A 12248-nucleotide genomic window follows, 5' to 3' on the forward strand; every position below is an offset into this window, starting at 1 on the left:
TTACCATAAGTGCTGGACAGACAGCCTATTTCCAATTTTCCATCAAGAGCACAGCCCATTACAGCAACTTTAACTGCTGGCAAGGTCAAGAAAACCGCAGCAAGCTGTGACATACCAAACATAGGAAAAAAGGGGGCGGGAGGGTGACTCTTCCGAAAGACCCAGAGAAGGGTCTCGAACCGGGAAAGAAACGGACGGCAACAGGGAAAGGATACCGGAGAGGATAGGGAGGGAAACCGGACACCGGGAATTGGGGGAATAAGTCGCACCCCTCCAACCCTGCAGGACCCGACAGATCGGAAACGCTTTTGTGATGTCCTCCCACCCAAGGAGCTGAAACCAAGAAGGACAAAGAAGGCATGACCGGCGAAACCGTGGAAACCCGGAGAACCTTTTGTAGGAAATAAACAAGGTAAGAAAATAAAGCCACGCGTATTACCTGAAGACGTGATGGAAAACTGAACGCCCGACGCCTGGACCCATTTTCCCACACGCGGCAATACGACACCCACGTCCGAAGGGAAGGCGACACCCAGAGGACTGGCAAACCTCGAAAACGAGGTTCCACAAGTAGGCCGGACAGGGGAGGCCCTCCGGGGGAAGCCGACGGGGCAAGGGCGCGGAAATGATGGAGCTGTGAACATGAGGGAGCATCGGAAATATCATTAGCAGTTCCAGGGACATGCCTAGCTCTAAATCAAACGTTAAACTGCAGGCATTTTAAAACCAAAAAACGCAGCAACGACATGACCAGAGGGGATCTGGCAGGCTGTTGATTGACCACCTGCACCACGCTCATGTTATCGGACCAGAAAAACCCACCTAACGATCACGCAACCGATCGCCCCACAGCTCAATGGCGACAATAATCGGAAAGTGCTCCAGCCGTGTGAGGTTGCACAAATGATCCATGCGGGCCCCTGAGGCCGGCCAACATTCAGCAGACCAATCCCCTTAGAAAAAAGCATCAAAACCACAGAAGCCTGCCGCATCAGTGCATAGCTCCAGCTGTGAGTTCAGTACCACCTCCAGCAACCAACATGACTGGCCGTTGTAGGACTGGAGGAAGGACAGCCACATCCCCAAGTCATGGGCTTGGTGATACGGATATAATGGTGGGAGGGGCAGCCACCCCCTTTGTGGCCCATGCCAGACGTCTACAGAAAGCCGTCCCATGCGGGTGACGTGGCAGGTAAATACCAATTGACCCAGCAAAGACTGAAGTTGTTTCAACTGCAGATTTGTTTTTGTTTTTTTCTTCTATTGCCAAGCAAACCAGGGAGAGTAGCCTGGCCAGCTGGAAAACCATCTCCACGGTGTCGATTTCAATACCCAAGAAGGCCAGAACCGTCACAGGGCCCTCGGTCTTGTCGACTGACAGCGGGATGGCACTCACAGCTGTTAGATGGGCCCGCGAAGAGGAAGTTATCCAAATAGTTTAACACGGACTGCAAACCAGCAGCCTGGACAACTACCCGTTCAAGAAAACTACTGGAGAGTTCAAAGAAATAACAAGAAATGGTACAGCCCATGGGAAGGCACATGTCAAAAAGTAGCTTCCCTGAAAGTAGCATCCCAGCAGATGGAAGCATTTTCGGTGGACCAGGAGGAGGCGGAATGCGGACGCAATGACCGCCTTGGTCAGCAAGGCCAAAGGACAAGCTGTCCTGATCAAGTGGAGCGCCTTGTCAAATGAGGCGTAGTGGACCCTTGATTCCTCCTTGTCGATGCCGTCACAGACTGAGGAGCCAGAAGGATAGGACAAGTGGTGGATTAGGCGAATTTTTTTTTTTTTTTAATTATCCCTCTTGGGGACCACACCGAGGGGGGGGAACCCCCAGGTTGTGGAAAGGGGGGAGACCAAACGGACCAGCCATGCGCCCCAAGTCCAATTCCTTCTGGAGTTTTGCGGCCACCACGGACTTAAAAAGAACGGCCGATTTTTTTTTTCTTTTAAATTAGGTGCCATGGTCGGCACACCCAAAGGCGTAAAGGGGGGGGTCCAAAAACCACGGTCTAAACCATCCCTCAAGGTCAAGGCTTCTCTATGAAAGGGGGGGTACCGGTCTAACCAGGGAAGCATCTCTGAGACGATCACTGGGGACCGGTTTAGAAATGTCAAGCTTGGCCCATGGCCGGGAAAGAGCATTAGCAACAACCACAGGCTACCATCCTGGCAATCAAGCAGAACTCCTTCCTTGAAGCCTCTTTTTGGTGAAACTGCGTATCATAGTGGAACACAGGTCCCCGTACACCGTGTATGCACCCCAAATGAGATCAAGATAACAAAAATGATGTACCAACTCTGGAAAATGCTCGCAAAGCACTCTGGCGTAAGCACAGAACCGCGGAAGCCAGTTCCTGAATGTCCGAGGAAGCTGCTTGGATTTTTCGCACCGCCACGTGAACCCAACAGGATTTTTCGATCGTTTCACGGTCGGGGAGGGACTAAGGGGATTTGTCGTTCGTTTTACGGTGGGGGGCTAAGGTGAGGAAATCCATAAATTCGCATCGCCAGATTTTATCCTTGACGTCTTCTGACAGGTGCACGCCGGTAGGCAAAACCACCCACAAAGCGCCACCCGCGGTAGAGGCCGGACTACATGCCGAACCCAACACACCCATGCGAGACAGGACCGATTTTATGACCGTGACAATGCGTTCATCCGGTGGACCCGATACGGCAGCGTCAACGGACCTACCCCAAATCAAATCACAATTATACTCACTGAGTCGCAGGTGTGCAGCTGAAGAAGGGCAACCAACAGCAGGTACAGGAGGAACACCCGGTACAGGATCGTCCGTGGGAGGAGCCGTCAGTAGGCCGCGACGGCCATCACCTTGAAGGATGTTGACGGCTGGCGAGGTTGAAGGATGCTGGTGGGAGGATAGGTCCAGGGGGGTGGTCCGGCCCCCGACCCTGAGGAGCCCGAGGGGCCGAGGACAGCAGCCGAGCAGCCTATGGAGCTGCCAGAGACCCAGGATGGAGGGCTCACAGCGGGCGCAGCCCCATCCCTGGCGTGGCGTGCGCATCTCCCGCCCTGCCGGGCGCAGGGAGATAGTGCCATGCAGCAGGCAGGTGCAAGGTCGCATCGGCAGGCCCTCAATGGGAATCTCCCGCCTGCCGGGCATAAGGAGATGGTGCCACACAGCAGGCAGGTGCAAGGTCGCATCGGCAGGCCCCCAATGGGAATCTCCGGCCTGTCGGGTGCAGGGAGATGGTGGGGCAAGGCTGTGGCAGTGGGCGTCCGGAAGGAAGCTCCAGCCTAGCCGGGCGCAGGGAGCTGCTGATGGTCAGAGATCAGTGATGATGGGGATGGGAGCCGGTGATCATCGGCCATCCCCTGCCCAGCCGGGCGCAGAGATATGTGAGACGGCAGGGGTTCGAGGCAGGGGACGAGAAGTCTGAAAAGCACTGCCATCCCCCACCTAGCCGGGTGCAGGGGGATGCGGGATGGAAGGGGTCAGTGGTAGGGGGTGAGCGGCATGCGCCGACCCCCACCCAGCTGGGTGCAGGGGGATGCGGGATGGAAGGGGTCAGCGGTAGGGGGTGAGCGGCATGTGCCGACCCCCACCCAGCTGGGTGCAGGTGGATGCATGAAGGCAGGGGTCATTGGTAGGGGGTGAGTGGCCTGTGCAGCACCACCATCCCCCACCCAGCCGGGTGGAGGGGGATGCGGGATGGAAGAGGTCAGCAGCAGGGTTGAGCGGCATGAGTCGACCCACCATCCCCCACCCAGCTGGGTGCAGGGGGGTGCATGAAGGCAGGGGTCAGTGGGGTGTGAGCGGCCTGTGCAGCTCCACCATCCCCACCCAGCCGGGTGCAGGGGGATGTGGATGCACAGGGGACCTGGCAGAGGCTGTGATGCCTGGAGCTGAATTTGTATCTCCCGCCCAGCTGGGCGTAGGGTGATACGCCAGCTGTGACGCTCCGGTGGAATCATGCTGCATGGAGGAGGGAGGAGGACGGGCGGCCAGTGCCGGAGCTCCGGGCTGGCATGCCCGGCATCTGACAGCGCAGGACACTCTACGTGCGCCCCCCCCTGCTGTTCGCCGGTGGAGCGGGGGGGCAGGGATGGCAACAGGCTGTGGCTCCCGGAGGTGAAAGACGGGGAGCGCAGAGGCCCCCGCACTAACTGACGAGCGGGAGCCGGGGGGGGGGACAGGCTGAGGAGCCCAAGCACAACGCCATGTGACTCTGGGGATCCTGGAGCGGAATCCCGGCCCGCGGAGTGGACATATAGGGAGGGGAGGGCCCGCTGGGGGGTGCTCTGGCAGCGGGGAGAAGAAGGGGGGGAGGGGCCGTGGCAACCGGATTTCCGGGGGGGTGACATGAGGAAGGCCTCGAGGGACTGGGGCTGAGGAAGAAGGGGGGAGGTACATCTCCTGACAAAGCAGCCTGGGCCCCCCGGGGGAGGTGGAGGGGGGGGCATTTCAGGGGTAAGAATACCAGTTACCATGTCCTTAGAGAGCCAGCTCGTAGACCCTGGCCAGCAGAAATTCAGTGTCCATAGCAGAGGTGCAGGGTCCACAGCAGCTCTTCCAACGACTCTTCCGAAAGACCCAGAATTCCCTGGGGCACATGATTTCCTGAGTTCAGGCCCATCCCATCCCCATGTCCCAACCAATCGTTCCCCTTGTCACACACCTAGCCATGCCCCCATCAGTCAAGGTTCTCTTTCCCTAGGGGGGTTCAAGAGGCCTTCATCAAGTCCAACCTGTGCTGGACTTAAAAGTAATAGAAGTAAAAGTTTTTTTGTTTACTTTATGAGACTTGTGCATCACATACTAGCTGGATTTCACACTTTTTCTGCTTTTTTTTTTTTTTTTTTTTAGGTATCCAGGAAGTTTAATTGTCATTCAGTCTTGTGGAAACTAAACTTCACCTGACATCAATCCTTGAGCATGTCCCTGATGAAGAGGAGCACCTCCTTGAAATGTTCCTGCACATACCCTTGGACTGATGTCAGATGGAGGTCGGTTTCCACAGGAGGACTGAATGACAACCTGGATTGTACCTTTCCCTCACACTGATTTTATAGCGGTACTTGCGACTTTGGATCACTCTGCAGCCAATATGCCCCTGACATCAGATTTTCCATTAATTTAATGTCCTCAACTCAATGGATCCATTGTTATATTGTCGGTGGGTAACAGGATTTCCAAAGTGCTGGAATGCAGGACTGTGCTGCCTTGGGGGGTTTCTGTATGTGGTGAAGAAGTAGTTTGCAGGGTCTTTTGGTACGGAACAGTAAGTACATTTTCTAAAATATCGAGTGTATCTGTTCAATAAGTCTGTAGATAGGACAGGACCAAAGGATGTGAAGCATATTACTTGGTCCATGGCCGTATCTCCAGAAGGATTTTGGTACTGAATGTTAAATGGAATTCAATAGGAAGGAGGTACCATACCAGCGAATCACTATTTTGTACTTGGACCCCTGGAATTTGTTACTGATGGAAAACCAACATGAGAGTGAGGATTTTGGACCTTGGTGCTGGTGAAAAGAAATACCATTGCACACAGCAGGTGAGTTTGTTTATTATTTATTTTTTTGAAATGTCTTGAAAACTGCTTTAAGAGAGCACTTGTCCAAGCATCATAACTATTGTAGTTATACCACTTTTTGAACTTAAATAGAACTTAAATTGTTACTTGCGTTTGTTCCAATAAAGACTTACGGCTTAACTGCTATTGTAACTATTCTCTGGCACTCATTTTCTAAATAAAAAAACCTGAGCAAGAAAAAGTGATCAGATTGATGCAGACATGTTTTCCAGGAGCCTTGAACTACCTGATTGCTCCTGACATCTGACTGATTAAATGACTGGTTGAAAAATCCATGCATGCATGGTCATCCTCATTCCATTTTTGTCTTGCAAAACCACATTACCTTTAGACTCATGAAGCTCTAAAGAATTCAGGTGTGCCTTGTTTTAATCATCAGCCCATGAATGTAAATGTAATATCAGGACAAAGAGGTACAAAACACTAATACATAGGGATACTTTCTGACTAGCCAAATTATGACCATTTAGAAAGGTAGACACACAATATAATGTATATTATGTTAAGGTCAGTGCACAGGGGGAACCAGTAAAACTTTGGAATGCCTTTATATGACATTACAACTACTGTATCTGTGGGTATGTGGGGGGTAGAAAATTTAGACAATCCCTCTCATTTGAGCATGTACATATAACACTGGTATACCTTACACTCTGAGACAAACACATGACACAGAGAGAACACTGGACCTTATTCAGTAACGCAAACCAAAGCCCTGCATGCAAAGTGCTGAACCAAAAGCAATACATCAGAATTCGCCTTGTTCTACTCTTACTTCAAAAATTAAATGATTAAATAATTAGTATGAATTAATTCAATAATTCCTATTGGTCTGCTGCACTTTCTTTGTTGCTATTTGCACTATTTATTGAATAAGTCTGTTGCTATGCATGATATGTCTACTTTAGACATTATAATATGGTAAAAGTAGCGCTGGTCCGCACACCAATCTCCAATATCAACAGTATTAATGTGCAAAGTACACAAAAAATATATGTAACAATTGCTTGTGCAATTACACTAAATAAACTATATGCAAGAATAACAATAAAGTGCTAGTGCTGCAATTAGTGCAAATCCTACAATCATGCGAACATCTACTACTAAAGTGCTTATATGACAATCCATTTAAGGTTTCCAAACTGGAAAGTATATATAAAAAATTAAAAAAACAAAATAAATGTTCAAAAATCAAACTTGTGATGTGAAATCCACTCACGTCACCTGACATTGTGTATGCCGATTCACACTCGTGGTCCGTGTTAGGTCCGAAGGTGAATGGCCAGCATAGCTGAGCGTGTTCTTCCCTAGTGCCAGGTGGGCACTTTTTAAATGTGAGTGGAACACATATATTTTTAATGAAAGCCTGTGATACAATTTTACGCTATGAGAGCGTCCTTCCATTTCTTTGCTTTTTTCCACATTTGAATACGGTGTTCTGTGAGAAGGGAACCTGACCATAAACCTGTGTGGAGAGGGAGTTGGTGTTCTGTGATCGTTGAGAGATATTTTGGCTTGTTTGCTGGTTATAATTTTACCAGCATATCCATCCGGTGAGTCCATTTTAGTAAGAATGGTGTAGGATTTGCACATTGTTGGAGCACTGGTGAATTTGGACACATAAAAGCTTGGATTTCACATCACAAGTTTAATTTTTGAACATTTCTTTTGTTTTTTACATTTTTTATACATACTTTCCAGTTTAAGCACTTTAGTAGCAGATGTTTTCATGAATGTACGATTTGCACTAATTGCAGCACTAGCACTTTATTGATATTCTTGCATATAGTTTATTTAGTGTAATTGCTCAAGCAATTGTTATATATATTATTTGTGTACTTTGCACATTAATACTGTTGATATTGGAGATTAGTGTGTGAACCAGCACTACTTTTACCATATTATATTGTTTGTTTATTGTCATTTGCAATAATTACAGTAGCAGCTGTCCAATTGGGCACACATATCTGTGGCACTGTTATTTTTGATACACTACTTTAGACATTGCCTTGTTTGTTCTGGCTTATCTGGAGGATATTGGAATTTGTAAAGTGGTTTTCAGAAGTTTCTTTTATTTTATTCAAGCAGGTTAATTGCTTTCAAGCTAATTTAAAGAACTCTATAGTATTGGTTTCATTTGAGTAAAAACAGCGCTCACTAAAAATATTTTAAAAAAATATATCTTTAGTGAGCACTGTTTTTATTTATATGTTGTTTCCCCATTGGGATTGTGGAGTTTTCTCAGCTGCCACTATAGCCTTGAGGTAGATGATACAAAAAACCATTGGTGCGCTGATTTTTTTATTTATAAGTATTGGTTTCATTAACTTGTATAGTACAGTACATACAGTATGCTAAAAGTAAGAATAGAACAAAAAGCATTTTTTATCTGGTTAACCAGTTTGGGGCATCAGGCTTGCTTTTTGTCACATCCTATTGCTAAAGAGGGTATCTGTTCTTACATTTTCCATTGAAGTCTTTACTGCCTCTGTCTTGCCAATGTACTTGCTAAAACACTAAAGCAATATACTTATTTACATTATTATTATTTTTTTAAGGTACTTATATAGCGCTGTCAATTTACGCAGCGCTTTACATATACATTGTACAATCACATCACATCAACAAATACAAAGACAGGGAGGACATTTTCCCATTTTATCAATAGGGTGTTAGAACACCTATGCTCCACTACTTTAGGACTGTTGGTAACCACATACTCTCACACACACACTTTTATGCATCTTCAGAGGAGGTTGGTAACACTCACCAATTTCTCAATCTCTTCATGGGCTTGCTTTAATTCCATTTTGATTGCCAGTATGGCTTCAGCTTTGTCATTTATCTCTTTCTGTAGGTGCTGAAAAGATATAAACCTCGGATTACATATCACCTAAACTCCAGGCAGATGTGAAAACACCAGTTCATGCATTTCATTTCATTTAATAATGAAATGGAACTTGAAATGCAACTAGTATAAGTACCAACTGATATCAGCCTCTTGTGATCCCATGTAAAGCAGAGCTCGGAATGGAAAGGGCAAAGCAGTATAAACATCTGACTTTCAAATGACTCCTACTTACAAACGGAGGGAGACAACAGGAGGTGAGAGGAAATCTACCCCAAGGAAGGGAAATTCAATTCTGTAAGAGTTATTATGGGAAAAAGCTACCTCCACTGAAGCTTTATCACCAAGGCTTGTTTCCAACCCAAAATTTTAAAAATCCAAATGTCATTGGGACAGAAAGTGAGGTGAGGTGGGGGGGGGGGGGGCGGTCACTGCCAGGTGTTTTTTCACTATAATGCATAGGATGCATTAAGGTGAAAAAACACGAAGGTTTACAACCCCTTTAAGAACAAACCTACAGACCCTATCTTGTTTGTAACCCGGGGACTGCATATACTTGGAGCCAGTCAGCTATACTGCAATTTTCATGTGCATACAAGGAGCATCTTGAAAGGAGGAGAGAACATTAGTAAGCAAGTGAGGAACAAACTCACCTGCCTCCTGCTGCTCCTTCTCTGTCTAGTCACTGGCTAGGGGCAGGAATGTGACCTAGCTGTATTGTCTAACCACAACAGAGAAAAGCCAGGGCACAACCTTGGTGTACTGTCTTGCTAGCTCTAGGTAAATCTTTAGAACTGGCTGATCAGGAATGCAAGGTCCTTGTCAAGTAAAACAGCTATATGCATGTTATTTCAAGAGGAAGCTTAGCTGTTTGCTTGGAGTTCAGCTTTAGGAGAAACTCGCATTTCATGAATTAAATGAAAGATTTGTATCAACTGACTTTATTATTGCTAAAAAAAAAAATCTTATACTCATATTTTATAACTTTTTTTGAACAAAAATACACGCAAAAGGTAAACACCAAATCAAATCCTGCTGTATACATTAACAGTGTAAATGGTAAAATACCAGAAATGAAACATCTAAATTAAAACAAAACCATTAGACATAGGCGTGCGCACAGGATGTGCCGGGTGTGCCCAGGCACACCCTAATCCCCCCATGCGCATTAGCGTTATCGTTCTGTGTAGCATCAGGAACATGGGAAAGATCTCCCTCTTACCGGCTCTGCCATAAGAGAAGTGTTTATCCTTTTCTATTTCACCGTGCCAGCAGGGAGGTCAATGTGCCGGAGTCATATATATGTAGATTCATACACATGCATGTGTGTTTGCGCTTAAGGGTGCACACCCTAATGCATTAGGCTGCGCACATCTATGCCATTAGAAAACAACTGAATGGTGAATACTAAAATGTGTATATCAACACACAAAAGGTATAGTGATACAAGACAGCACGCTAAAATGCTGACAAAGTATTCCCTCTACGAGACAGCACTGATGTAGGTCTGCGCAGGAAAGTTGGTACTGTTAATAACAATTAACATTTATGCACAGTGGAAACATTTCATTACCATTTTCAACACACTAAACATCTTTGTTTCTTGAGTAGCTTCTTTGTATTTCTTCCAGACTTCCTACAAGAACAACATTAACGTTATAACTTGAAACAGACTAAAGCATCTAAAAAGATAGGAACTACTGGAGAGTAGGGATGAGCCGAACACCCCCCCCCCCCCCCCGGTTCGCACCAGAACATGCGAACAGGCAAAAAATTTGTACGAACAAGCGAACACGAACATGAAAAATCAAAAGTGCTCATTTTAAAGGCTTATATGTATCAATGCAAAAAAAAGTTTTAAAAACTGCCGTTTTTTCAGGAGCAGTGATTTTATTAATGCTTAAAGTGAAACAATAAAAATGAAATATTCCTTTAACCAGTTCCCTACCCGCCCATAGTCACATGACGTCCGCAGGTGGGATCTCCCATCCTGGGTGGGCGTCATATGACATACTCGGCTTCCCAGCGGTATAGGGGGTGCACACCTGATGCGTCACTCGGGAGCAGATGCAGGCGCTCATCGGCCGGGATGTCCGCCGGGCACCCGCTATTCGTGGTGACAGAACAGGAACGTGGATCTGTGTATGTAAACACACAGATCCACGTTCTGTCAGGGCCGAGGAGACAGTATATTGAAACACCGATCGGTCTCCTCCTCTAGTCAGTCCCCTCGCTCCACAATTAAAATCACTCCCTAGGTAACACATTTAACCCCTTGATCGCCCTCTAGTGTTAACTCCTTCCCTGCCAGTGATATTTATACAGTACTCCATGCATATTTATAGCACTGAACACTGTATAAGTGTCACTGGTCCCAAAATAGTGTCAAGAGTGTCCGATCTGTTCGCCGAAATGTCACAATCACGATAAAAATCACAGATCGCCGCCATTACTAGTGAAAAAAAAATTATAATAAAAATTTCAGAAATCTATCCCCTATTTTGTAGGCACTATAACTTTTGTGCAAACCAATCACCTGAAGGGCCTGGTATGGATTTTGGGGGGACCCCTACGCCATATTTTTTTTTTAATTTGGTACAGGGTTCCCCTTAACATCCATACCAAACCTAAAGGGCCTGGTATGCATTTTCTTTTTAGTTTTGCGGGGTTCCCCTTAATATTCATACTAGACCCAAAGGGCCTGGTAATGGACTGGAGGGGAACTCATGCCGTTTTTTTCAATGATTTTTATCTATATTGCCAGGATCAGACAATTCATTAAAGCCGCAAGCAGTTTTAAAATGACTTTTTTTCCTTTAGAAATTTAATTTGCTGTGGCATTGTTCTAAACACGGGAAAATGCGCTACTTTACAGGCATACTAAGGACACCCCCCAGGCATGATAATTAAAGGAATATTTAATTTTTATTGTTTCACTTTAAGCATTATTAACCTCTTCAGATCCGCGCTATTGCCAAATGACGGCAACAGCGCGGATCTACATTGCCGGGACTACGTCTATTGACGTCGTCCCATGCACGAGCAGCCTGCGCGCCCCCTGCAGAGCACGCGCGGCACGCTCGGTGATCAGCGAGTCTATGAGACTCGCCTGATCACAGATCAGAGTAAGGGGTCAGTCCCGACCCTTACCACATGATCAGCTGTCAGCCAATGACAGCTGATCATGTGATGTAAACAGAGCCAGTAATGGGTTTTTTTTTCTCCTCGCGCTGACAGCGTGAGGAGGAAAAAACAGCCGATCACCGGCGGCCATGAGAGGGACATCAGTGCCCACCAGTGTCACCCATCAGTGCCCACAGTGCCACCCATCAGTGCCCACAGTGCCACCCATCAGCACCCACAATCAGTGCCGCAACAACAGTGCTGCACATCAGTGCCCATCAGTGTCACCTACCAGTGCCCATCAGTGCCGCCCATCACTGCCCATCAGTGCCACCCATCAGTGCCCCCCATCAGTGCCGCCCATCAGTGCCCCCATCAGTGGCACCTATCGGTGCCCATCAGTGCCACCTATGCGTGCCACCCATCCATGCCACCCATCAGTGCCACCCATCAGCGCCCATCAGTGGCCATCAGTGCCGCCTTATCTGTCCCCATCAGTGCCGCCTTAACTGTGCCTATCAGTGCCGCCTTAACTGTGCCTATCAGTGCCGCCTTAACTGTGCCTATTCGTGCCCATCAGTGCAGCCTATCAGTGCCCACCAGTGCCACCTCATCAGCGCATATCAATGAAGGAGAAAAATTACCTGTTTGCAAAATTTTTATAACAAACTATGAAACATGATTTTTTTTTTTTTAATTTTCCATCTT

At 47.1% G+C, this 12248-nt stretch overlaps 1 protein-coding gene across 6 annotated transcripts in view; it reads right to left on the reverse strand.

Moving 5' to 3' along the window:
- The window catches only part of FLACC1 (flagellum associated containing coiled-coil domains 1), a 119776-nt gene that overhangs the window by 8292 nt on the left and 99236 nt on the right, over window positions 1-12248 (reverse strand). For all 6 annotated transcript variants that reach the window (XM_073633265.1, XM_073633267.1, XM_073633264.1 and 3 more), the window contains 2 exons: window positions 9991-10053; window positions 8340-8429 (listed from right to left, as the gene is read on the reverse strand). In XM_073633265.1, coding sequence (XP_073489366.1) covers window positions 8340-8429; window positions 9991-10053 — 153 coding nt within the window. The remainder of the gene's footprint in view (window positions 1-8339; window positions 8430-9990; window positions 10054-12248) is intronic.

This window comes from Aquarana catesbeiana, linkage group LG06 (assembly GCF_042186555.1).
Source record: "Aquarana catesbeiana isolate 2022-GZ linkage group LG06, ASM4218655v1, whole genome shotgun sequence".
NCBI classification, from domain to species: Eukaryota; Metazoa; Chordata; class Amphibia; order Anura; family Ranidae; genus Aquarana; species Aquarana catesbeiana.